This window comes from Zea mays, chromosome 9 (assembly GCF_902167145.1).
Source record: "Zea mays cultivar B73 chromosome 9, Zm-B73-REFERENCE-NAM-5.0, whole genome shotgun sequence".
In the NCBI taxonomy this organism is placed as follows: domain Eukaryota; kingdom Viridiplantae; phylum Streptophyta; class Magnoliopsida; order Poales; family Poaceae; genus Zea; species Zea mays.
In genome coordinates this window covers 147075099-147102545 of record NC_050104.1, presented here as the reverse complement: position 1 = coordinate 147102545, position 27447 = coordinate 147075099, and the positions used below count along the sequence as shown (strand labels likewise).

General features: G+C 44.7%; 3 protein-coding genes across 3 annotated transcripts; all 3 read right to left on the bottom strand.

The window, feature by feature from the left end:
• Positions 1-15569: 15569 nt before the first annotated feature.
• Positions 15570-16871, bottom strand: LOC103639329 (ethylene-responsive transcription factor ERF014). Its single transcript, XM_023301071.2, has 2 exons — positions 15961-16871; positions 15570-15832 (listed from the first exon to the last, which is right to left on the bottom strand). Exon 1 carries the CDS (start codon positions 16787-16789, stop codon positions 16013-16015), a length of 777 nt encoding a protein of 258 aa, XP_023156839.1. The 5' UTR covers positions 16790-16871; the 3' UTR covers positions 15570-15832; positions 15961-16012.
• Positions 16872-19490: 2619 nt separating this feature from the next.
• LOC100273898 (male sterile45) lies at positions 19491-21956 on the bottom strand. The gene is given in 7 exon segments (NM_001148290.1): positions 19491-20396; positions 20488-20562; positions 20643-20717; positions 20836-20901; positions 21370-21446; positions 21532-21701; positions 21798-21956. Coding segments are annotated over 7 exon segments (972 nt in total). The 5' UTR covers positions 21950-21956; the 3' UTR covers positions 19491-20039.
• Positions 21957-22161: 205 nt separating this feature from the next.
• On the bottom strand, positions 22162-23988 carry LOC103639328 (uncharacterized). Its single transcript, NM_001324231.1, has 4 exons — positions 23521-23988; positions 23107-23391; positions 22842-23009; positions 22162-22755 (listed from the first exon to the last, which is right to left on the bottom strand). The coding sequence occupies exons 1-4, from the start codon at positions 23895-23897 to the stop codon at positions 22347-22349; spliced, it is 1239 nt and encodes a 412-aa protein (NP_001311160.1). The 5' UTR covers positions 23898-23988; the 3' UTR covers positions 22162-22346.
• Between the last annotated feature and the right edge of the window lie 3459 nt (positions 23989-27447).

The following is a 27447-nucleotide window of genomic DNA, read 5'->3' as shown; positions in this document are numbered from 1 at the left end:
AAAGGACGGCAAAAGGAAGAAGGTAAAATCAAGATCCTCCACTAAATATGAAACCTCTAGTGATGAAAATGCTAGTGATGAGGAGGATAACTTGCGTACTCTTTTTGCCAATCTTAACATGGAACAAAAAGAAAAATTAAATAAATTAATTAGTGCTATTCATGAAAAAGATGACCTTTTGGATTCTCAAGAGGACTGTCTAATTAAAGAAAACAAGAAACATGTTAAGGTTAAAAATGCTTTTGCTCTAGAAATTGAGAAATGTGAAAAATTATCTAGTGAGCTAAGCACCTGCCGTGAGATGATTGACAACCTTAGGAATGAAAATGCTAGTTTAAATGGTAAGGTTGATTCACATGTTTGCAATGTTTCAACTTCAAATCCTAGAGAAGAAAATGTTGATTTACTTGCTAGGATTGATGAGTTGAATGCTTCCCTAGCTAGCCTTAGAATTAAAAATGAAAAATTGCTTGCTAAGGCTAAAGATCTTGATGTTTGCAATGCTACTATTTCCGACCTTAGAACTAAGAATGACATGCTACAAGCTAAGGTTGTAGAATTAAAATCTTGCAAACCCTCTACATCTATCGTTGAGCATGTATCTATTTGCACTAGATGTAGAGATGTTAACATTGATGCTATTCATGATCATATGGCTTTAATTAAACAACAAAATGATCATATAGCAATATTAGATGCAAAAATTGCCGAGCATAACTTAGAAAATGAAAAATTTAAATTTGCTAGAAGTATGCTCTATAGTGGGAGACACCCTGGCATCAAGGATGGCATTGGCTTCCAAAGGGGAGACAATGTCAAACTTAGTGCCCCTCCTAAGAGATTGTCTAATTTTGTTAAGGGCAAGGCTCCCATGCCTCAGGATAACGAGGGTTACATTTTGTACCCTGCCGGTTATCCTGAGAGCAAAATTAGGAGAATTCATTCTAGGAAGTCTCACTCTGGCCCTAATCATGCTTTCATGTATAAGGGTGAGACATCTAGCTCTAGACAACCAACCAATGCTAAGTTGCCTAGAAAGAAAACTCCTAGTGCATCAAATGATCATGATATTTCATTTAAGACTTTTGATGCATCTTATGTTTTGACTAACAAATCTGGCAAGGTAGTTGCCAAATATGTTGGGGGCAAACACAAGGGCTCCAAGACTTGTGTTTGGGTACCCAAAGTTCTTGTTTCTAATGCCAAAGGACCCAAAACCATTTGGGTACCTAAAATCAAGAACAAAAATTGTTTTGCAGGTTTATGCATCCGGGGGCTCAAGTTGGATACTCGACAGCGGGTGCACAAACCACATGACAGGGGAGAAGAAGATGTTCTCCTCATATGAGAAACACCAAGATCCCCAAAGAGCGATCACATTCGGGGATGGAAATCAAGGTTTGGTCAAAGGTTTGGGTAAAATTGCTATATCTCCTGACCATTCTATTTCCAATGTTTTTCTTGTTGATTCTTTAGATTACAACTTGCTTTCTGTTTCTCAATTATGTCAAATGGGCTACAACTGTCTATTCACTAATATAGGTGTCACTGTCTTTAGAAGAAGTGATGATTCAATAGCATTTAAGGGAGTGTTAGAGGGTCAGCTATACTTGGTAGATTTTGATAGAGCTGAACTCGACACTTGCTTAATTGCTAAGACTAACATGGGTTGGCTCTGGCACCGCCGACTAGCCCATGTTGGAATGAAGAATCTTCATAAGCTTCTAAAGGGAGAGCACATTTTAGGACTAACCAATGTTCATTTTGAGAAAGACAGGATTTGTAGCGCATGCCAAGCAGGAAAGCAAGTTGGCTCTCATCATCCGCATAAGAACATAATGACGACCGACAGGCCACTAGAGCTCCTGCACATGGATCTATTCGGCCCGATCGCTTACATAAGCATCGGCGGGAGTAAGTACTGTCTTGTTATTGTGGATGATCATTCTCGCTTCACTTGGGTATTCTTCTTACAGGAAAAATCTCAAACCCAAGAGACCTTAAAGGGATTCTTGAGACGGGCTCAAAATGAGTTCGGCTTAAGGATCAAGAAAATAAGAAGCGACAACGGGACGGAGTTCAAGAATTCTCAAATTGAAGGCTTCCTTGAGGAGGAGGGCATCAAGCATGAGTTCTCTTCTCCCTACACGCCACAACAAAATGGTGTAGTGGAGAGGAAGAATAGAACTCTATTGGACATGGCAAGGACCATGCTTGATGAGTACAAGACTTCGGATCGGTTTTGGGCCGAGGCAGTCAACACCGCTTGCTACGCCATCAACCGATTATATCTTCACCGAATCCTCAAGAAGACATCGTATGAACTCCTAACCGGTAAAAAGCCCAACATTTCATATTTTAGAGTCTTTGGTAGCAAATGCTTTATTCTTGTTAAAAGAGGTAGAAAATCTAAATTTGCTCCTAAGACTGTAGAAGGCTTTTTACTAGGATATGACTCAAACACAAGGGCATATAGGGTCTTTAACAAGTCCACTGGACTAGTTGAAGTCTCATGTGACGTTGTGTTTGATGAAACTAACGGCTCTCAAGTAGAGCAAGTTGATCTTGATGAGATAGGTGATGAAGAGGCTCCGTGCATCGCGCTAAGGAACATGTCCATTGGGGATGTGTGTCCTAAGGAATCTGAAGAGCCTCCAAATGCACAAGATCAACCATCCTCCTCCATGCAAGCATCTCCACCAACTCAAGATGAGGAAGAGGCTCAAGTTGATGAAGAAGAAGATCAATCAAATAAGCCACCTCAAGATGATGGCAATGATCAAGGGGGAGATGCAAATAATCAAGAAAATGAGCAAGAACCAAGGCCGCCACACCCAAGAGTCCACCAAGCAATCCAACGAGATCACCCCGTCGACACCATCCTCGGCGACATTCATAAGGGGGTAACCACCAGATCTCGTGTTGCTCATTTTTGTGAACATTACTCTTTTGTTTCCTCTATTGAGCCACACAGGGTAGAGGAAGCACTTCAAGATTCGGATTGGGTGGTGGCGATGCAAGAGGAGCTCAACAACTTCACGAAGAATAAGGTATGGCATTTAGTTCCACGTCCTAATCAAAATGTTGTAGGAACCAAATGGGTCTTCCGCAACAAGCAAGACGAGCATGGTGTGGTGACAAGGAACAAAGCTCGACTTGTGGCCAAGGGATACTCCCAAGTCGAAGGTTTGGATTTCGGTGAAACCTATGCACCCGTAGCTAGGCTTGAGTCAATTCGTATATTATTAGCCTATGCTACTTACCATGGCTTTAAGCTTTATCAAATGGACGTGAAAAGTGCCTTCCTCAATGGACCTATCAAGGAAGAGGTCTATGTTGAGCAACCTCCCAGCTTTGAAGACAGTGAGTATCCTAACCATGTCTATAAGCTCTCTAAGGCGCTTTATGGGCTCAAGCAAGCCCCAAGAGCATGGTATGAATGCCTTAGAGATTTTCTTATTGCAAATGGATTCAAAGTCGGAAAGGCCGATCCTACACTCTTTACTAAAACTCTTGAAAATGACTTGTTTGTATGCCAAATTTATGTTGATGATATTATATTTGGGTCTACTAACGAGTCTACATGTGAAGAGTTTAGTAGGATTATGACACAGAAATTCGAGATGTCTATGATGGGGGAATTGAAGTATTTCTTAGGATTCCAAGTAAAGCAACTCCAAGAGGGCACCTTCCTAAGCCAAACGAAGTACACTCAAGATATTCTTAGCAAGTTTGGAATGAAAGATGCCAAACCCATCAAGACACCCATGGGAACAAATGGGCATCTCGACCTCGACACGGGAGGTAAGTCCGTGGATCAAAAGGTATACCGGTCGATGATAGGTTCTTTACTCTACTTATGTGCATCTCGACCGGATATTATGCTTTCCGTATGCATGTGTGCAAGATTCCAAGCCGACCCTAAGGAAGCTCACCTTACGGCCGTGAAACGAATCTTGAGATATTTGGCTTATACTCCTAAGTTTGGGCTTTGGTATCCTAGGGGATCCACATTTGATTTAATTGGTTATTCGGATGCCGATTGGGCGGGGTGCAAAATCAATAGGAAGAGCACATCGGGGACTTGCCAGTTCTTGGGAAGATCCTTGGTGTCTTGGGCTTCAAAGAAGCAAAATTCGGTCGCTCTTTCCACCGCCGAAGCCGAGTACATTGCCGCAGGCCATTGTTGTGCGCAATTACTTTGGATGAGGCAAACCCTGCGGGACTACGGTTACAAATTAACCAAAGTCCCTTTGCTATGTGATAATGAAAGTGCAATCAAAATGGCCGACAATCCCGTCGAGCATAGCCGCACTAAACACATAGCCATTCGGTATCACTTTTTAAGGGATCACCAACAAAAGGGGGATATCGAGATTTCTTACATTAATACTAAAGATCAATTAGCCGATATCTTTACCAAGCCTCTTGATGAACAAACCTTTAACAAACTTAGGCATGAGCTAAATATTCTTGATTCTAGGAATTTCTTTTGTTAACTTGCACTCATAGCTCATTTGTATACCTTTGATCATATCTCCTTCATATGCTATGACTAATGTGTTTTCAAGTCTATTTCAAACCAAGTCATAGGTGTATTGAAAGGGAATTGGAGTCTTCGGCGAAGACAAAGGCTTCCACTCCGTAACTCATCCTTCGCCGTCACTCCAAGCAACTCTCCATTCTTGGGGGAGAAAAGCATGAGCATCAAAGAAAAGGACTTTGTCTTTGGGGGAGAAAGAAAGAAGCCCAAAGCAAAAGGACCGGACTTCGTCTTTGGTATAATCTTAACTCATTTATTTATGACCAAAGAGGAAGATAGCACTTAAAGGGCTCTAATGATTCCGTTTTTGGCGATTCATGCCAAAGGGGGAGAAAGTAAGAGCCCAAAGCAAAAGGACCGCACCACCACCAATTTCAAAAATTCGTGTTTCCAAGAATATTATCAATTGGTTTCCTATTGTGTTCAAAAGGGGAAAATAGTATTTCAAAAATGATATATCAAAACCCTCTTGAACACTAAGAGGAGGATCTCATTTAGGGGGAGTTTTGCTTAGTCAAAGGAAAAGCATTTGAATCAGGGGGAGAAAATTTCAAATCTTGAAAATGCTTCTCAAAATCTTATTCATTTACCTTTGACTATTTGCAAAAAGAACTTTGAAAAGGATTTACAAAAGAGTTTGCAAAAACATGTGGTGCAAGCGTGGTCCAAAATGTTATATAAGAAAGAAACAATTCATGCATATTTTGTAAGTATTTATATTGACTCAATTCCAAGCTACCTTTGCACTTACATTATGCAAACTAGTTCAATTATGCACTTTTATATTTGCTTTGGTTTGTGTTGGCATCAATCACCAAAAAGGGGGAGATTGAAAGGGAATTAGGCTTACACCTAGTTCCTAAGTTATTTTGATGGTTGAATTGCCAAACACAAATTGATGAACTAACTAGTTTGCTCTAGATTATACGTTCTACAGGTGCCAAAGGTTCATCTACAACTATACTAATTCGACTGTCCGGAATACCGTAGATTATTCCGGACAGGAGAAGCTTTTTGGAAAAACAGGCCAAGCGCGGACCGTCCGGGCTCTTGCGGCGGACCGTCCGCGACATCGGGATACCCCTCGGACAGAACCAATGCAAAAACACAAGTTTCCACTACAGACTGTCCGGAGGAAAAGCAAAGACCGTCCGAGCCCTCGCGCGGACCGTCCGGCCTCAGGCGCGGACCGTCCGGTCGGTAAGAAACCGAAAAACCCGAAGGTGACGGGTTCGGAGAAATGAATTATAGAGGGCCTCGCGGACCGTCCGGGGTGCTCGACCGGACCGTCCGCGACTGGCTCTGTCTGACATCTGACGACGCATTAAATGCAATATAGCCGTTGATATAGCCGTTACTGCTGACCGTTGCATTTTCAGCCGTTGATCTACAGGGGCGGACCGTCCGCACCAGGAGGGCGGACCGTCCGCGCTCAGCAGAATGGCCCAACGGCTAGGAAGTGGTTGGTGGCTATAAATACAACCCCAACCACCTCCATTCACTTCACCCAAGCATTCCAACCTTCAACATTCAATACAAGAGCTAGCAATCTATTCCAAGACACATTCAAAGCCTCCATCTCTCCAAGTTTCACAATTGAGAAAAGAGATCATTAGTGATTAGTGACTTGAGAGAGAAAGTGATCCGTGTGTTATTTGTCGCTCTTGTCGCTTGGCCTTTTAAATCGTGCTTTCTTGATTCCTTCATTGCAATCAAACTCACTTGTAATTGAGGCAAGAGACACCAAACTTGTGGTGGTCCTTGTGGGAACTTTGTGCTCCAAGTGATTGAGAAAAGAAAGCTCACTCGATCCGAGGGATCGTTTGAGAGAGGGAAGGGTTGAAAGAGACCCGGCCTTTGTGGCCTCCTCAACGGGGAGTAGGTTTGCAAGAACCGAACCTCGGTAAAACAAATCTCCGTGTCTCACTTGCTTATTCGCTTGGGATTTGTTTTGCGCCCTCTCTCGCGGACTTGTTTCTTTATTACTAACGCTAACCCGGCTTGTAGTTGTGTTTATATTTGTAAATTTCAGTTTCGCCCTATTCACCCCCCCCTCTAGGCGACTTTCACCTACCCCTCGCGCATTCGGCTCCACCCGCTCCCCCCATCCCCGCTATGCCACTGCCTCCATGACCCCCGCGCCCCGCCCCACCACCCCCGGCAATCTCCCGTGCTCCCCCTCCCCCCATCAAAGCTCCCTCCTCACATTCGCCGCACACCAAGAGACGAATCTGTCCACGCTAGGGTTTGGATTCGTGGGTGGAGCCCGAGGTTAGATCCAGCAGGGGAAGGAAGATAGAGGAAGGGAGGGAAGGGGTGGCGGGCCTAGCAGACATGAATGGCCGCCACCGTCGCAGAGTTGGACGACGCTGGTAGCGGCGGCGGCTGTGGGGGCGGCGAGCGGATGAAGTTGCTATTCAGCCTGGGCGATCGCATCCTCCCGCGCCCAGGAGACGGCACGCTGTGGTATGCAAGAGGGGTGTCGCTGCAGGACCTCCTCGTGCGGCTCGCTGACACATACGACGCAAGCCATTGTCCGCCTCCAGCCCTCCATCGATAGCAGCGGCGATGGCACCTCCTTCCATCTGCAACAACCCATGGAGGTCGACGGTGGTGCATCTAGGGTATGGATCGACGGTCGCGTGGATGCCCCTACCCCTCAAGGCATTGCGATCCACCCTGGCTCCCTCCCTGGATGCAGCTAGCGCTCGCTGCGGGTGCCCGTGGACAAGCGATTGCTCGGGATGGCGGTGGAGGTGGATGCGAGGTGGGAGCCCATGGGGGCACAGGAGTACTACGACTACTGGCGAGCCATGTACAACGCCCGCGGCAACAGGTGATCGCTCGGGAGTCGGGGTGGAAGAGGAGGTGGCTGCAAGGTGACCACTTGAGATCTGCAACTCTTGTTGATGTTAGTTGTGGTACTAACCTTAACAAAAAGTAACTCTCAACACTCCTCTCATTTCTCAAACACGTATAGGACAAAACAGTTAGTGGTATAAAATGGAAGTTATGGATGAATTGTTCTTTTCCCTGCAGAGTCATTTTCCCTGCATATGACCTTGATGTTTTCAGTTTGTAAAATGATGATATTGTACTGTTTTGTTACTGACATCATTTTACCTTTATAATGTTTATTACTTGTCAGTTAATCTGATAAATCCATTTCCAGCATTATCTTTGAAAAAGGTAAATCAGAGAGGGAGAAGAGAACCATGAAAGGGAAGAGGTTCATCTGATATTTTGGGTTAAGTGGTGACACGCCTGCAGTCTGCAAAAATAACGATGTCTGGTTAATTGATGATCCAGTTGTCTCTTCAGGCTCTTGGAGAATCAGTTCTGCCAGGTGCAGTTTATAATCGCACATGAAGGTTACTATACCTTGACAGCATGGAATCATCAATCAGGAAGCACCCTGTTTTCAACATCGAGGAGGATGAACATTCTACGAAATCAAAAGGACCCCTTAAGTTCTACAACTCGGAGGTGTGTATTTTTGCTGATTTCACTCCTTTGCATTAGAACTCAAGTTGTTTCCTGATTCTATTCTATTTCTATATTTTCAGATCCACACGGCATCATTCTGTTTGCCCTCTTTTGCAAAGATGGTAATTGAGTCAACCCAAACTAGACGTGAGGATACTTCACCAAGTCCAGTCGATTGGGTTAAGTACCTTAGGCGCAACACAAAATTAGTCCTTTTGCTTACAAAATTATGAATAGGACATTGTGGTACCTAGCAATGCTCATAATTTTCTTCAGCATAAAGAAATGAATAAACCTTCTTTTGCCACTGGTTTACTATAATGTTCCTAAGAACTCACCAATATTACACAAAGTCTGAATTATATAAGCATACCACTGTTACCAAAAAACTACAATCAGAACCCATAAGTACATATGACACTATCTGTGGACCTAGCTGGCAGCTGCAAATTTCAGATACTTCAGAACAAAAACAACCCAGCATTTAAGTCCATACTTGTATTATTACATTTTTTATAAGCAAAAGGAAAATAGAAAGGGGAAGTCATGAACCAAAAAATTTACAACGGCCAGTCCATTGTAGTGGTTCAAATGATGTTTTTCATGGCCCATGGAAAATCAGTCATACCTCTGTTATTTCCTAATAATGTTACATGATTTATCATCCCAACATCCAGTGAATAAAGCAATATCATCATTATAATTTTGGCAATGAATAAGCACATGAGATGAGATGCAACGGTTATCAGAGTTGTCAGTCTATACGATTCTGTCTGTTGTATGTGCCGGCTGCCAGGTGCAGCTATGAAAACATTTTGCAATAGCTGTTTTCGGCAGTGCTCTGATCAGGTTGAGTTTTGGACATCATTTATTATGTTCCTGCATCCATACCTGATACTCCCTACGTTCAGCATAAAGGGCTCTGTCTTAACATGTTGAATTTTTTGAATGCTAATCTGACATAGTTTGTTTATGAGGTAATTAAGATGAGATTTCTTAGGATCCACATCCTTGTATACTGTTTACCACCTAATTTAATTTGTAGTATAATATTAAAATTAAGTGCAGGTCCTCCATATAGTTTCTGGTTCTCAAGTATGTTATTCACGCCCATTAGTGCAAAAATAAAGTGAAATCTGGTGAGTGCTTGTTTTCCATTTGGTTCTTCACCAGCACCATCACTAATCTGTAGTTCAGAAATTGTACTCGGATATAGTGTTTCATAATAATATTTCATGTTATTGCATAAGTAAATAGTGGTATATTATTTGGCTGGTCTGCTATTTGGGAAAACAAAAGAAAATGATACTATACAGGGATAATATGAAATTTATTTTTAATCTTATACTCCTGCGTGGTTGGTGCAAGGTGATTCTTCCCTGCGACGGCAACGCCACCAGCGAACTGGGAGGTGTTGCGGCTCCTCTGCAACTGCACGTACCTTGGTTAGCCTTACTCAACCTTTTGCATCCCCTCTTGCTTGCTTTCTCTAACTGTAGGGATTTCTCGAGTTAGGATTCTGTTTGCTTCTCACGGTGGGCTTAATCATTAGTTAGAGAGATCTAGCAATAGCTCTAACATATTGCCACGGGAAAACATGCACAACAAGGTTATTAATTTCTTACAAACATCCATGATACTCCTGATATCTCTGTCCTTTTGTGTGGATCCACAATATCAACCATTTTGCTTGGTGCAAGTGGATCAGGCTAGGGAAAATCTACTAACACATGAAACAGAATGTCAATATGGTTTAAATTTTTTTAATTAGATTGTCTAATTTGCAATTTCTTCACTCCAAAAGTTCCGATCTGTAGGTTTCTGTACAAAAATGCACTCCAAAGGTGTTTTTGGATCAACAAATGTTTTTATAATTCACGGCGGGAGGATAAACTGAAAAACAAGTATTCCAAATGATTGTAGATGCTCTGTAGGAAACAAGTATTCCAAATTCACTAAAGAACAGTTGACGCACCTTCAAAGACGCACAACGACATTTTTCGTGCTTTTGTTCGTGCTTTTGCATGCTATCTGTGTTATGGTTACTGATATTTTTTCATGGTGTTAAAGACTTCGACAGATACCTGTTTACGTGCTTTTGTTCCTTCCACAGCGTGGTCCGGCCCGAGGAGATTCCGAAGGTCTTGGAAATCAGCGGCAAGCGCAGCCTCATCGACAACTTCTTCTCCTCCTACCACGTGTAATAATCACGGTACACCTGTTTACGTGCTTTTGCATATTATATATAAAAGAACTGCAATTGGATAAAATTCTTTTTGTTAGGTGTGTTCATATTCCATGGACAATCTAAAACGAACAATTAATCAAGTTCGTATATTTTGTGTATCTATACAATGTAACTAAACTCTTTATATAACAACTAGAAGATCAATGGCACCGTCTACACTTAACCAACATAGGTCGGTTGCAGTCCTACATCACGTCTCTACAGAGTCTCCATAAGCACACATTTCAGTTGTCGCATCTATATATGTGTGGACAAAAGAATCTAAACTCACTTTTAATGTAGACTCACTTGTAGTGGCTGAAAGTGTAAGATGTGCCAGTCAGGCCACATAGGTGCCTGAGTGGAAGCTTCAAAACATCACTCACTCAACAGTGAGGTAACAGAAGATTTGTACAGTTCTAACATGCTGCTTACCAAAGAAAGTATTAATCTTGAAAAATCCATGTCATCACGATGGGAACGCCTATAGCAGAAATTGTTCTAGAATGCAACTGCCACTGAAACACACTATGCTTGCACTGATAAAAGAAATTTGTTCCATGTAATGAGCAATGAAAATGCAGAAACTGAAACCATTAATGTCATCTTTGAGAGGGGAAAATTCAGGCAACAAATAAAGCAAATGCAAGTCCCTTAGGACAATCCTCCTCAATTTGCCCCTAACCGGACAAGCCCTCAATCTCCTACGATCTTCATGCAACCGAACAAGATCTAAGGGAGTCTGTTGGTTTATTCTTTGGGTCGGATTGTTGACCAGGAAGCCTTGATCAGTATGGGTTTGGGGTGGCAATATTTTTCCTTAGGGTAATCAGTGTAATCAGTGGGGCTAGCTGCTGTTTGTTGGGCTATTTGGCGTACCAGGAATGCAGTGTGCTTCGACAACGAAATAGCAAAATTTCCTACTGAGATTGCTTGCTTGATATGTTCCTTTTTCTTGCATATTGGGCAGGTCTACTAATGGAGAACTTGAAGCAGCAAGTTATCCAGGGAGCGGAGTAGTGAAGTCTAAGGCCCTCTTTTCTTTCACAGGCAAGATGTGCAGTATGTGTGTATCAGCTAGGTGCAGCCTGCGCACTATTCGGGCAGGTGCCCTGTAACTATAAGGAACACTTAGCTGTGTTTTCAGAGATTTTTGGTCAGTTGTTCTGAACTTTGTTTCTAGGAGTGGCGGTAGTCAGTTCATGCATTTGTTCCCTTGGTGAACAACATCATTGTGTTGTTTGCTTCACGTTGTTGTTAAACTATTAAACTCTGTAATTTCGAGGCTTTGGTAGTGAAATTCGGTTTTACTGGTGTGGAGAAAAAATGAACCAAGAAATAAGATTATATGCACAGCCTTAACTGGTGAAAATTCTGCCTAGCTGACCCGAGCGGCTAGGCGAGCGGCCAGGCTGCAACAAATCATGCCTGTGTAGACCCGAGCGGACAGGCTGGAAAGAAAGCCACCAATCATACCTGTGTAGACGAGTTTCCCTCCACACGTTATTTCCTGCCTTATGTCTGTAGGGCGAGTGCATTATCTATCTTCATAATATTAGTCGAGGTGGATCCCTAGCTCTTGTTTCCTTGAATGTGTGGATCTCTTTCCTTCCTAAATTTCTCCATTGATGGAAGGTGTAAATTGACAGTGCCCTCACCGGCTACAAATGGAGCATGACCCATTGTATGTCCTTGAACCTGCTTGTTTCTTGGTGGGTTCAGTCCTCTAATCCTGACAACAGAAGATTTCCTATACGATGCAGTCCTTGCGCTTGGTCCCCGGAAACTCCGCTCTGACCCCATTGTAGTAGGCTCAGCTCCCACATCTTCATTTTCCCAACCAGGTGATGGTGTGCTGACCTGCCAAGCTCCGGAGTCACCCCATTGCTAGAAGCAGTCTCCCATATCATATGATCGGAAGGAGACACTGTACTTGAACAAAGCAACTAGGTGGTTGTGATAGTTTGTCGTTGGATCCCGCAGCGACTTCACTCACTTGAGCTGCACCAAGGTTCTTGACAGTGGGGCATCCACAGACACAGAGTGGCACCTCATGTCCACACCCCCAGTTTCTATCTGCTCTTCCTCTTTTCACGCCTCCAGAATTTGTCACCTATCACAACAGCTTCTCAGGTAATTGTGTTGAATTTGTGATCTATTTTATGTTTCTTGTGATTTTTATTCCCTTGACTATGCGAGGCACCATTTATATTCCCTTGACTATTCGCTGGATGATAGGCGATGTGTGCCTTCCGTTCCGCTCGCCCACCACGCTGTGGTCGCGTGGTCGTGGACGTGTCGGTGCTATTCCATCGTCGTCGTGCTGGTTTTCATGCGCTGCTACGAGCAGAGTACAATTCACGTTTGCTTTTTTCCTGCGCCTCAGTCGCGGGGGCACCACGGTCATGAACGCACGAGCACGACGAAGAGAGAGAGATAGACATTTTCTTGTATAGATGCTCGATCGAATTTTCCTCCGTTCTGTATATATTTCTGCTTGCTTGCTATTGTGTCATCTCGATATGTCAATTGAGCTTGCGCGCGCGTGTTTCACGATTTCGTTATGGGCACGTGGTCGAGCGAGCAACAATATTTGAGTTGAGAAGAATACAGGATATCCGTGTCAACTAACCACACCATTTTTGAGCTAATGGTACATTCTCCCCGAATATTTTTTGGATCACACACCGCTTACCTACTCTACTCTTGTCCGTCCATACCTATTTGTTCTCGTAAAGATTGAAGCAATCATGTGTCATTTTTTTATTTGTCCACTATTAGTTCAGAGATGGCTCCATGGTTTATTTTATTAATTTATTATGCATCTAACAATTTTTTATGCATGTTGGCTTACTCTTTTAAATCGTCATTTATTTTTTTCACTAACATGGCACAGCATGGACACTAACCTATCTTACCTTATGAATGTAGACTTTTGTCCCGCGAGAATGAAATCTCTATTTGTAGGCTTGTGTCATACCAAGCCAAAAAAATCGGTGGCAACCGCAATAGTTCCGGAAGGTATTATAATTTTCGTAGTTCTGTATGGATCAATTTGTATTTTTTATGATAACTAATTTTAGTTTTATCTCACGATTGTTTGCTCTAGACTATATTTGCACGCATGGTGATCTTGCCCTCATCGATTTTATTAAGGAAATTCCTTGTGAACCAAGGGTAGAAGTCGTGCTTATTGATGATGCCTTTGTTGAAAGGAAGTCGATGGAATGTTTATTTCAGCCGAATGCATATCTAGGTGACGAGGTAATTCATGCTTAGTTTTTAATTTTAGCGACCTTGTTATGTATAAGTTTTTTTACTCACCCTGGTACTTTTAACCACAACTTACACACTTGCAGGTTATAGACTATTACATAAATTTAATAAAAGCTCAAAAGCATCTAAAGTGTCGATCTGGAGGTCGTGTCCACATAGAAAATGATTTCCAGTTCAATTTCCTGAAGCGAGATGGTGATGTTGAAATTAAAACAGAGGAGCTATGTCCAATTAAAGACATGACATAAATATGTAGCGCTGAACGAAGGGTTTTACTTTACCTAGACAATGACATGTTACATTTGAGTTTGCAATCTAAACAAAATAGTTAGTGTTTACATGTATTTTATTGTTATGTAGTATTTATAATTATTTTGTAGGTGTTTATTCTGATAAACATCCGAGAGACGCATTGGTATCTTGTCGTGATCAATGCAAGAAATATGGAGATACAAGTGCTCGATTCACTTGGTACTTCACAAGACCGCAAAGACCTCACTGACTCTGTGAGTATGCACAAGCTAATTACTAATTCACTATTAACTTATCCCAATCTCTGATTTTGTTTTACAATATATAAAGATTAAAGGACTTCAAAGATAAATTGATATGATATCTCAACGTAAGGAGTTAAAAGACCACAGGTGGCCAGACCTCCAAGTTGCTTCTCGGCCGCTCAAGGAAATAGAAATGACATATGCAAAGCAGACAGATAGGTATAAGCACATGTCATACAAGAGATTCACAGAAGCGATTATCATGGCCTCAAAGAAATATAAGATTGCCTACAACAAGAAACATTATGTATGGGCGAAGGATATTTTAAGTGGGAACATACAATTCGGAATGGTGTTCCAATTGACTTCAGAGGGTATTTTCTTCGTACCACCTTCTCAGCAGTTTAAATTTTTCTATGATAATCATTGTATATAACATAGTTGGCCAAACATTCATTTATAGGCTTAATACCAGCTACCTCGTTCTCCAAGTTATGACCATGTGAGGGAATGACAGACGAATGGAATTTATTAGGGTGAGTGTAGTACGCTCGTTTCATGTTCAAACATACATTCCGGTTACATAATACAAATTTGACGTTTTGTTCTCTGTTGTCTTTGTGTGTAGGATGCAAAGATTATTCGAAGTAACTTTGTAATTGATCTGTTAAGTTATGAGGACAATTCGTGTCGATATATCATCCCTGCAAACATACAACAGCGACTTATCGATATCGCTAAAAAAGATTAGATTAGTGTATGGTTGTCGACATATTTGTCCGTCATTACAAAAATCTAAATTAACTCTTTAGAAATAATGTGTGATATTGATAATGTTTACCACACGGAATTTTACATATCATAGTGATATTTGTCGTTCCGTTTATATGTTTCATACATTTTTTTTACTTCCGTCGCAACGCACGGGCACTCACCTAGTAAACCAATAAGTAGGATGCATATACGGAAAAAATTATGAAACAATAACATATAAAATATTCCCATCATAGTAGTGCATAAAATAGTCTCAAATGTTCCATAAATTGGCTCGTTATGTTTTTGTCCAATGGCAATTGCGGGTAATTTCGATCAAACTTTAAGGGGAGGTCCATATTTGGTTGGTTGAGGAGCTGTTTTAAGGGAGGGTGGAGTAGGTTTTTTTAGATCCCACCTTTCTTCACAAAAACGACTCCTGATCTTTCGGCTCCACACGAGAATCAGTTTAAAAAAATACCCGTTTGGCACGACTCCTCCAGATCCTCGCTTAGAATCAGGAGCTGGAGCTGTGCCAAACGGGCCCTTAGATTCTCCCCACAGCCAGATTCTCCCTACAGCCGGATTTTCAGAAAAGCTGGTCAGAAAAAAGCTGAACCAAACAGGCCCAGCATCACGTGGTAAACAGGTACTACTATGTGTGACTTGAGAAGTCCTGCCCGATGAACGCATCACCCTTACTTTTTCATACTGCGAAACCGCAGAGCTCTTAAAACTAAGACGCGAAAGGAAACGAGAACGACGGGTGCGCTAGATTCGATCGAGCTGGATCAAAAGCAGCGTGTGCATTCACCTTTACAACACCGAAAACTACGACAGATCAGCAGCAGTACAGCACACTGCTAGCGTGCAACTGCAAACTGCTTAGACGCGAAGCCTCGTCAGGATCGGAGACACAAAGCGCGTCCTTCCGAGCACTTTCCGATTTAAGCAATCACGCGAATTGTTATTCTTTAGCAAAATGGAGGCAAATCTAGCAGAAAGTATCCGATGCTCCCTGTCTCGCTCGCTCAGCAATCCATGAACGTACTGTTCACATGAGTACAAAATAATTAAATTTATCTTTTCGATCTTATCAAAAAAGCAAAAAGAATCTTTGGTGGAAGCTGGCTGGGCATGCATGCACCTAGGCCCTAGCTAGGTACTCCTTGCAATACCTGTCATGCTGTAATGCATGCATTGCACCCTAGCCGAATGCTGTTTAGAGGCCTAGCAGAAACTCCACAGCCTCATCAACTCGCCGTCGCCGTCGTCCTCGGGCTCCTCCCACGTCGACGAGTACGGCGCGGCGCCGGTGTCCATTAGTAGATCCATGAACTTGGGCGAGGCGAACGCCTCCAGGTCCAGGTCTGTCCACAGCTCCTCCTTCCCCTCGGGCGGCGAGCCGGTGCTGGCCGCGGCGGATGTTGTCGTCGCGTGCTGCTCCTGGCCGACGTGATCGGCGGTGCTGCCCTGCGTCGACAGAGAGGCAGACGTCGGGGTCGTCGCGCCGGCGCTGGAGGAGCACCTGTCGTCAGCGGCGCTGGCGCCCATGCCGGCGTCGTCGTCGATCGCCGCGGCAGCCGCCGCCGCGGCGCGCTGGATGGACCTCGGTGACATGCCGCCGCCGGCAGCAGCCGGCGGGTCGTCGTCCGGGTGGCCGCGGCTGTGAGCACGCCGGTGGGACGAGGACGCGGACGTGGAGGAGGATGAGGAGGAGGCGGCAGCGGGGAAGTTGAGGACGGCGTTGGAGCCCTTGAGGCAGAGCAGAGCGGCGTCGTAGGCGCGCGCCGCGGCCTCGGGCGTGGCGTAGGAGCCGAGCCAGATCCGGCGCTTCTGGTTGGGCGCCCTGATCTCCGACACCCACGACCCCCAGCTCCGCATCCGCACCCCCCTGTACGGCCTCCCCGCCGCCTCGCCACCTACGCCGCGCTCCGGCCTGGCTTTGCTGTCGGAGAAGGCGGTCGCCGTGAGAACTCCATTGCTGCTTGGGTTCTTCACCATCATATATGTTGCCGTTCGCCGCGGCGCTTAGATCTTTCTCTGTCCGTGCCTTGGGGCGGGGATGGGAGAGTGACGCTGATGCGTGAGCAAGTCGACTGGTATATATAGGAGAGGGCGAGAGGCCGTCTGCGCTGCTGCCCACAGCGCGCGCAAGCAAAGGGTCACACAGACACACACCCACACTAGTTGTGGAGAAAGGGTTGAGGCTAGGCTACCGATTTGGAAGACGCGTCACGCGCGCTTAGGTGTCATGCCACCCTCCTTTTAGCAAAGTGCGTACTTCTTCGATGCACCGCTTTTCTAATCTAGTAGTTCACATACTAGCTGGGGCAAATCTGTGCTGTACTGGGCGGTATTTGATTTCTATGGACATATTTATAGTTTCTCTATTTTATTGAAACTAAGATAAAGTTTTAATTTATGTATTTGGTAATTTAGACACTAAAATAAAATAAAATAGAGAGACGAAAAATTAGCCCTTCTATTTTATTCTATTTTAATCTATAAATTGTCTAATATGGAAACTAAAATATAGTTTTACTTTTCGTATTTGGCTTTAGAGACTAAAATGATATAAAATGGAGGGTAGTCCCTAAAAATCAAACACCTCCTAAGGTTTTTATTTTTATAGACTATTTTTTAGTCTATCTATTTTATTTTATTTTAGTCCCTAAATTATCAAATACAAAAAATAAAATAGAGTTAAGAATTAAAATAGAATAAAATAAAGAGACTAAAAATTAGTCTTTACAAACCAATCAGCTCGTAACTTCTCGGTCGCGTTCGTCGAACACTAGTAAAAACATGCGGTGTCGTAAAATACACATTCCTTATTTTAGGCATTATCACAGTAGTGAAAACAAAAGTTTGAACACCGATCGTCAATATACTGTTGTTGCTAAAATGTTGTAAAATCATCATATGTCTTGCTAAGGAAAATAAGTTACCAATATGGTTCCGGAAGGTATAAGTTTAAATAAATTAAGTAAAAAAAAGGATGTGCTGTGTCAGAATGAAATAATGTTTTTGCTTTATTAACTGCAGAGATCACTAGGGATAGCAAGTCGCATAGGACCTTGTGGTATTTATATATGTACACTAAATCTGTCTTGGGGGGAGATTGTGATGCCGGGTGGCATGGTCTTTAAGTAACCCACACGTTGCGTCGATTTGGGGCGAGGATGGCTCCATCGGCGTTGAAGGTGGCCTAGGGAAGGGCGCTGGGATTTGGGGCGAGGTTGGCTTCAGTGGAGGCGGGCGTAGATGGGAGGCGTGGCGCAGGAGCTGATGGCTCGGGCGGATTTGGGGCGAGGATGGCTCCAGCGGAGGAAGGCGTAGATGGGAGACGCGACGTCGACTGCGGCGAGGATGGCTCCATCGGCGTGGAAGGCGGCCTGGGGAAGGGCGCTAGGATTTGGGGCGAGGATGGCTCTAGTGGAGGCGCGGTGTTGATGGGAGGCGCGACAGCTGTGTTGATGGCTCGGGCGCTATTGGAGGTGGCCGCGCTGATGGCTCAGGCACAGTTGGAGGCGCCGCACGATGGTGGTGGACTGGCGGGGGCATGGTGACGCCTGGTGGACGCCCTCGGTAGTTCCTTATGGTGTAGTATAGATATGAGCTAAACTTTACAGCAACTAATCAGAGAGTACTTGTGAAGTAACGCGCTAGCCTGTAGACATGGCATATGGGAGAGATGCACGAAAGCCCAGTGGAGTTTCAGGAATATTTTTCTGCACGAGAAAAGAAAAGAAAAGCGAATGGAAATCATCGCATGCAGGCACTGCCAACTTCACTGATGCTGCCGGAAACCAATAATAATAAATCCATGTTTACAAATCATAAAAACTAGATCGATTAGCTGCCAGAAAGGAAAACACACTAAAAAGGCCGGAACAAATAACCTTTTCCATTCTCGGTCTCTATTTTTTATTAAAAAAGGGTGGTTTTAGGTCTGCAACAAAATAACTGATTATCTCCCTATTTCATTCCTTATTGCACCCACTATTTCAAATTTAACTCTACATTTACACGGAACGCTAGAGACAGTCTCCGAAGTCGTTTATGGCCATGGTGACCCGTGCAGCCGTGCTACATGTCTTCATGAAGCGATCTTGCCATGAACAATGTTGGTAGCATCTAGCATGTAGCTGAACGATAGCTTTGGCGAGGGGCTCGTTGCCGTAGCCACTTGACTTATTCGGGTGTAGAGGGATGGTAATGGGTTCCACATTTTACACTATATATAAAATTTAAGAATCGAATTAAAATCGGATTCTATTTCTATTCGTTCGGTCCGTTCGGTTACCCATGATTCGATCCATAAACTATTCCACCTCATTATGATTATGCATATTAGTAAACTATTAGTAAACCATTTCAACTTGGAATCATTTTCTGGACTCAATCCAAAAGAACCGAAGGAAGCCTAGAGGTTTCCCAAACACATGGCGCGATTCACCATTCATGATCACAAGAGTACTGCTGCATATAAATCGCTTGAATTGGTTTTTAAGCTGATTCCAATCCTCTCGTGACATTCACATCAACTATAGACCAACCTATTATCTACCGCAACCTTCCAATATATAACACTTACCGTTACCCTATAGTCATCTCGTCGTCATGTCTACTTTTCTTTTATACTCTTAGTTGACATAAAAACATGACATTTTAATAAAATAAAAGTACATATGATTACATAATTAAACAAATTGAGATTCAAATGCATATAATTCTCATGATGAGTATGGAAATGACTATCATGATAGGGTCATGACCAACCTCCCCTTTGGGGAAAAAATGTGCCCTGAGATTAACCAAAATAGGTGTTATGCATTGAAAATCAAAATCGAGAGAAATTAGCAATTTTCGTTCCCTCCTAGCTATCCCTTTGAACCCAAACTAAACTTTGCTACAAAACAATGGCTTCTAGTTATCTTGAGTCGAAGAGATATGGATATTGCTTCCTATCGTGACTTCCACTTACCATGTGGCTTCTTCAAACAAGTACTGACTCCATTGCACTTTCACCATTTTGATGGTTTTAATTGTTGTCTTCCTTTGTACCTTGGATTTTGATGTAACTCAATTTCTTGCAATTTGACCAAATCGGTCGACCAAATCTGAGTATAGTCTAGAGACCATGTAAGCCTATGATAACATTCAAAGTTTTGAGTTGGAAAACATAAGGCAACACAAGCAAGCGTGAAACTTTTGCCGACTGTCAATTACTGGAACATTGCTAAGCACTTAACTACTGCTGTTGTTGCCCAGGAAAACCATGCATTGGAGGGCGTGGTGGGGGTGCTCCAGGAGTGAAGTTAGGTGGCGGTGGAATCATTGGCCGCGGACCATTTGCAACTGGCGGTGGAGGAGGCGGCGGAGGTTGAACACCACCCATAGGGGGTGGAGGAATCCTAGGGGGCATTCCCATGGGTGCAGGAGGAGGTGCATGAGGCGGGGGCGGTGGAACTTGTGGCAGGGGTGGAGGGGCTTGCGCCGGTGGCCTTGTTGGAGCACCAGGAACCCCAGTCCCATTAGGCAAAGTCCCCGGAGGAGCTGGTGGTGGTTTATTAGCTTCTGGCGGTCTTGGCTTGAAGTACAGTTGCAGCTGTTAACCAAACACAAAGCATAGCTGTGAAACCAAGATTGCTAAAAAACAGCTAAATTCAAGGTAATTTTTTACAAGAATGCAAACTCACTAGATATTCCTTCTTGTCAGGATCCCAGTAAGAGAAGAATTTGTTCGCTGATTTATCAATCTCTGTACTTGGTATCTGCAGCAACAAACAGTGTCAAAAACAGTAATTGACCAGTGTACCTGATACCTTGACATTGAACTTTTGGACGAGATTACCTTGAATGCAATAATTTCATAGGGCTCTGCAGCAAAAAGTAGGTACTGATAACCCTTATCCCAACTTTGGACTTTCTATACAAATAAGCCGAATAGATTTTAGTGAACCAGACAGTACAGACACCAAATCAATAGACTATAGTTCAAAGGGTTGTCAGCACTCGTCATGCTCAGAGTCAGAGATCAGGTTTACCTGTTCATATGATGACATGAAACGGTGCCTTGGCTTGCAATTATCTTCGATTTCCGGGTAACCAATCTAAAATGAAAAAATGTCAAAAGATATTGATCCGAGCCTCCAATGTACAATCGTAACAAAATAAATGGTAAAGCAAAATTTGCGAATCATGAGGTATAATGTCATTAGCTAGTGTTGTATTCATCAAAACTGTATTGTAATATATTATCCAATCAAATGCATAAAGCTAATTACTTCTAAAGATAAAAATAGTTTCAGATGAAAAAGACTAGTCAAGGAACAAAGTCGAGAAAGTATAGGCAATTACTTGCATACTATAATTTGGAGAACCTATCAACTATGCTACTTTATCAGACAGTCGGCCTTATCAGTACATAAATTGCAGATAAGATATACACCTGATTCAAAATTCGAGCTTAAGCATTCTTTATATATAAAAAGATACTACGACGTGAAATAATCTTTAAAATGCAAACAACAAGTAACTTAACTGAAATCAGTAAAAGATGATTGGCAAGGAATACTAACTTCAAAAAGAAACGAGTGTTGCTTCATCTCAGGATCATATTGTTTGGTTACTTTATACCCAGGTCTGCCAATCTTAACTGCAAAGGGAGGAAAGAAAACTAATTAACAACATCAATTTTGCAGATAAAGGAGAGTGGACAGTTTTTTTTTCACGCGACGCACCAGACTTGCGGGGGGCAAGCTTGCGCTTGTTGGGCTGAGGCTGCGCGGGTGCGTCCTTGGCCTCGCGGGCGGCGCGCTTGGCGAGGTTGGTCTGGTGCCGCTTCCCCTGCGTGTGGGCCAGGTAGTTCCCCTCATTGTTGTGCAGCGTCAGGCACAGCTTGCACTCGTAGCTACAAAAAAGCAGAATCAGCGCATAGATCGAGGCGAATCGATCCGGGTGCGAGTAAGCGAGTTCGAAGAGGAAGCTAGGGTTTAGGGCGGGTTACCTGCCGAGGTGGTTGCGCATGAAATAGGGGTCCTTGGCGAGGTCGATGGTCTCGAGGGCCAGGCGGCGGAGGCGCTCCCGCCGGTCGATGGCCTCATTCTGCGCGGAGGCGGCGCCGCCGCTGCCGGGCTTGGAGCCCCACTCGCGATCCATGGCGGCGTCCGCTCGGTTTGGCTCGCCGCCGGCTCGGGTCGGTCACTACTATGTCGGCTAAATCAAACCGAGCCCAATTCGCGGTCGCGGACCCGTGACAATCCAAATTCGGCCCAATCATACTTGTATTGCAGATCTAATTTGAGTTTTTTTTAGATGGCCCTTACTATAGACGAGCAAGAGGGTACAACCGTACAAGCTGGAGCAAATTGTAGCAAAGTGAGAGCTCAACATGATCCCATTCAATTAGTGTGATGCGACTACAGCACCAATGCCCATTGAATCTGTCCATTATTATGCCAATTTGCCAAACACAAACAAGATTACAACCAGTGACTGCATTAGACATTTATAGACGTACACAGATTAGGAGGCATTGAAACAGCATAGATCATGGTTAGTCCTCTAAAGGGTAGGGGATGGTGGCGATGTGGTTGTGCGCCACGGTTCCGATCCACAGCTTGCGGCCCACCTCCCGCACCTCGCTCACCAGCTTCATCACCTCGTGGCCCCGGTCCTCGAGCACCTCCACGACGCGCCCTTCGCCGTCGAGGAGCGCGAGCACCGTGTGCATCCTCCTGGCGGCCTTCCAAGTGAGCACCTTGAGCGACAGCGGGAACTTGAAGTACAGGGTCCGGAGCCACGGCCTCTTGGCGAACACCTCCTGCGCCGGCGTCCGGCAGCAGTCGATCGCCACCCAGAACTGGCCCCTGCCGTTGGAGCGCACGTTGTCGGGGAAGCCCGGCAGGTTCGCGAACACCTCTACCTCGCCCGCTCTTGGGCCTTCCAGCCAGTACCTCATTATCCTGGTCAAGGCCAGATTCGTGTGGTTTGTGTTCATGACTATGGATACGGTAGAATCATGAGCATCGTCAGATAGTATTTTTGTTACCTGCAGTTTGTTGTCTCGGAGAAGAGAAGAAACTGATGGTCCTCTGAGATCTGCACGCCGTTTGGGAACACCAGCCCCTTGAGCACGACATGGACACCGCTTGTTTCTGGATCATACCTGAGCAGCCTCCCGGTGCCTTCTCCTTCTAACAGGATGTTCAGATGGTCCCTGCAAATTCAGCTCTTGTCTGGTGAGCTACTCTTTCAGCAGAGAATACAGAGGCGTTTGAAAATGAGAAGCCGGATTGTTACGTCGCTTTGCTCACTTTCTGCTGTATCTCATGCTCGTGTCAGTGAAGAATACGGATCCATTCCTGTGCACATCGAGGTCGTTCGCGAACCGGATGGGGTCCCCGTCGGCTTCCCTCGCGACGGAGGACGCCACGCCGCCGCTCTGGCCAACGACCATGAGACCGTAGTACGCGTCGGCGACGTAGAGCTCGCCGGTCTCCCCGTGGAACCTCAGGCCGAGCGGCCGGCCGCAGAACTCCTCCTTCTCGTGCTGCTTCCTCGTCGTTGAGTTCACTCCATTGGCACAGACTTCTTCTGACCTTTGCCAAGAAACAACAAATTTTGCATGACGTTTCTCCCAAGAATGCAAAAAATCAGATCAAAATATCTTAGTACTACTATATTATAGCATGTAACGAGTGGACGCCGGAGCGATATCGAGCACTTACCAGTCAGGATTCATGACGGCGAACGTCTCCCACCCGGCCTCCTCGCCCATCCACCGCACGACGCGGCCGTCGGCGAGGCCGGCGTACGGCCCGCGGCCCTGGAGATCGAACTCGATAGACTCCGGCCCGAACACCTCGCCGACGAACTCCAGCCTCCCGCGCCTGAGCCGGCTGGCATTGTCTCTGGGCCAGCTGCCCATGACCTCCCCGTACGGCGCGAGCTCGTGCTTCACCGGCCGGTAGTCGACCTCGGCCAGCGGACTGAGGCCGAACGGGTCCGCGACTAGGAGGGCCAGCGCCAGGGCCGCGAAGAAGAGGTGAGGGTACTGCACGATGCCATCACGCCCTCGCCGCCACTGCAGGTTCCTCTTCTCCATGCTGGTGGACGAAAAAGATCGGCAGAGGAGAGAGGGAAGCTAGCGGGAGAACGCTAGCTGTTGTGATCTTTAATGGATTGGTTCAGGAAACATATGTGCGTGTTTGCATGGAAGTTGCATGAGTAAGATGGATTGTTTGGGAGTAGGTATCCTCTTGGTTCAGAATAGGCAAGGCTTGGACGATGGAACAAGACGAACGGTTGAACAAGCATGTAGTATGCCATGTGAGATGACACGAGAGCTGCCGAACCTGACGTAGGCACCTATGAGCTATGATTACGGTGGCTATCGTTGCCAAACCGCACATCTCAGGGACAATGACTTAAAACTGATTTCTTCCTCTCTCTCTCCCTTTTTACTAATCTAGAGAAATAGCTCAGATTTGGTTTCGCTCGATTTCAGTTTCGGTTTAAATAATTTATGGGGCTGGCCAAATAATTATACACAGTGATTGTAATTTATTGGGAAAACATTCTAGGGCTAGTCTGGCAACTCTATTTTTCTAAGTGTTTTCTATTTTATAAAGAGAAAATAAACTAATTTTTTTTGAAAAAATCAAAATTCTTTGAAAGAAACAGGGTTGCCAAACTAGCTCTTAAAAAAATCAGAAAGATTTTTGAACGAGAATCTACGACATGCGTGCTCTTATATAAAAATGACTTTATAGTCATTTTATAAAATCGGAAGAAAATCACTCTATTGTAAGAGAAGAAAATGTATATAAAAACAATAACAAAATAACAAGAATGAAAAAGAAAAATCTGAACGTCATAGCTTACCTTTCGATATAATTTGTCGCTCTTAGATGTTTGTAAACTGTAACATAATTTGTCTCTTTCGAAATATGCTTGTTTTTTAAGAGGATCGTGGTTTTAATAGATGTTTCTTTAAACATTACATGATAGCTTTCGAGTGGATTAGTTACTTTGGTTATTTTTTTAAATCTTGTTCTGGGTAGTGCCAATAGTGGACACTAGACATGGCTGGTCCTCGCATTTCTGGGCCCTAAGCGAAAATCTATGCTGAGGCCCTACACAAAAGTATAAGTTTGTTATTTTTCCAAAAATTAAATAATATCTAAAGAATAATAATATAGGTGACGATTGTGGGGGACATATATCCCCTGGATCACCACGACCCGATACGTCTCGTGGGCCATCCGAAAGGCCCTTGATGGGTGTCCCGAAAGGTGTCTGATGGGCCTCGGTCAGATGGGAACCACCGACATCCAAGAAATGTGCAACGCGAGGTGGGAGAAGTGGAACATGGAGATCATGCACCCGTGGAAGTTTTTTGTAACCCCGATTCAGTCAGTAATAAGGCAGAAGAAGGGACCCTAAGAAAACGGATATAGACACATTGTACTCATCTTTTTCATAGAGACACCATGGATAACCCAAGGAGAACTCAGCATCACACAGATAGAAAGCGCAGGTCGTAGGGTATTACGCCTTTGAGAGGCCCGAACATGAGCAATCGCTTGTGTCCCCAACATGCTATGCACGTACCATCGAGTTGCGATCGTGTCGCCTTCCTTTGAAAAGCGCTACGCGACCATGAGAGCACCTAGAGGGGGGTGAATAGGTGATCCTGTAAAACTTGAACTTAATGCCACAAAACCTTGGTTAAGCGTTAGCACAGTATTGCCAAGTGGCTAGAGAGGAGTCTTAGCGAAACACAATAACCACAAGATAATCAACACAGGTAGACACAGTGGTTTATCCCGTGGTTCGGCCAAGTACAACACTTGCCTACTTCCACGTTGTGGCGTCCCAACGGACGAGGGTTGCAATCAACCCCTCTCAAGCGGTCCAAAGACCTACTTGAATACCACGGTGTTTGCTTTTCTTTTCTATATCCCGTTCGCGAGGAATCTCCACAACTTGAAGTCTCTCGCCCTTACAAAGATGTTCACAAAGAAGCACGGAGTAAGGGAGGGATTAGCAACTCACATATTACACAAAGATCACAGCAAATACGCACACACAAGACCCAGACTTAAGCTCAAAAGACTAGCACACTAGAACGGAGCTCAAGTCACTAGAATGTCGAACAAGTGCGCAAGAATGGAGTGTGAGTGATCAAGAGTGCTCAAGGAATGCTTGATATCTCCTCCATGCGCCTAGGGGTCCCTTTTATAGCCCCAAGGCAGCTAGGAGCCGTTGAGAGCAATCCGGAAAGGCAATTCATGCCTTCTGTCGCCTGGCACACCGGACAGTCCGGTGCAGATTTCCTTCCTTATTTGGCGAAGCTGACGTTGGCAGCCTTGGAGCCGTTGGCGCACCGGACACTGTCCGGTGCACACCGGACAGTCTGGTGCCCCCTCCCGACCGTTGGCTCGGCCACGTGTCTCGCGCGGATCACGCAGCCGACCGTTGGCCCGGCCGACCGTTGGCTCACCGGACAGTCCGGTGCACACCGGACAGTCCGGTGAATTATAGCCGTACGCCGCTAATTTATTCCCGAGAGCGCCAAGTTCGCCTGAGCCAGCCTGGCACACCGGACACTGTCCGGTGCACCACCGGACAGTCCGGTGCACTCAGACAACACTGACTTTGGCTGAAACAAAGTTATCTCTCTCCAATTTGTTTTCTCCTGTTTCCAGCACTTAGACACAATACATTAGTCTTTAAAACAATGTACTAAGTCTGAGAAACATTGTGGCGGAACTGCCCGAATTATTCCAACTTAAGTGCCCAAGTCCCGCCTTAGAGGCTAGACCACACTTAAATGGGAATAACCCGTCAATCCCTCGGATCTAGTCCGACACGGCCACTGACAGGATCAAGTACCACAATCTCACTCGAAGGTGAGTCACAGAGCAAATACAATAAAGCATAAAATCATACATGTCACAATGTTAAATTATTACATCACCATCATCATCATCGGAGTCTTTGCAAAAGTAACCATCATTGTTCGAAATGCAGCGGAATAAAACTAACGATAATTAAACAGAGAGATGGGGAAGCCTGTCCCATCACTCCTCATGCTCCCCCTCAGCCGAGGCAGGGTCCCACTCAAAAGTCCAACCCGGTGGCAAGGTGGACGACCAAGTTATCCCGGCAACCATCTCCTCCAGAGAACCTGTAAAAAATTATGCCACAAGCAAGGCTGAGTATACTCAGCCTTGCTTGTGGCATAATTTGTTATCCCGGCAACCATCTCCTCCAGAGAACCTGTAAAAAATTATGCCACAAGCAAGGCTGAGTATACTCAGCCTTGCTTGTGGCATAATTATACTCAGCCTTGCTTGTGGCATAATTTTTTACAGGTTCTCTGGAGGAGATGGTTGCCGGGATAACTTGGTCGTCCACCTTGCCACCGGGTTGGACTGTTGAGTGGGACCCTGCCTCGGCTGAGGAGGAGCATGAGGAGTGATGGGACAGGCTTCCCCATCTCTCTGTTTAATTATCGTTAGTTTTATTCCGCTGCATTTCGAACAATGATGGTTACTTTTGCAAAGACTCTGATGATGATGATGGTGATGTAATAATTTAACATTGTGACATGTATGGTTTTATGCTTTATTGTATTTGCTCTGTGACTC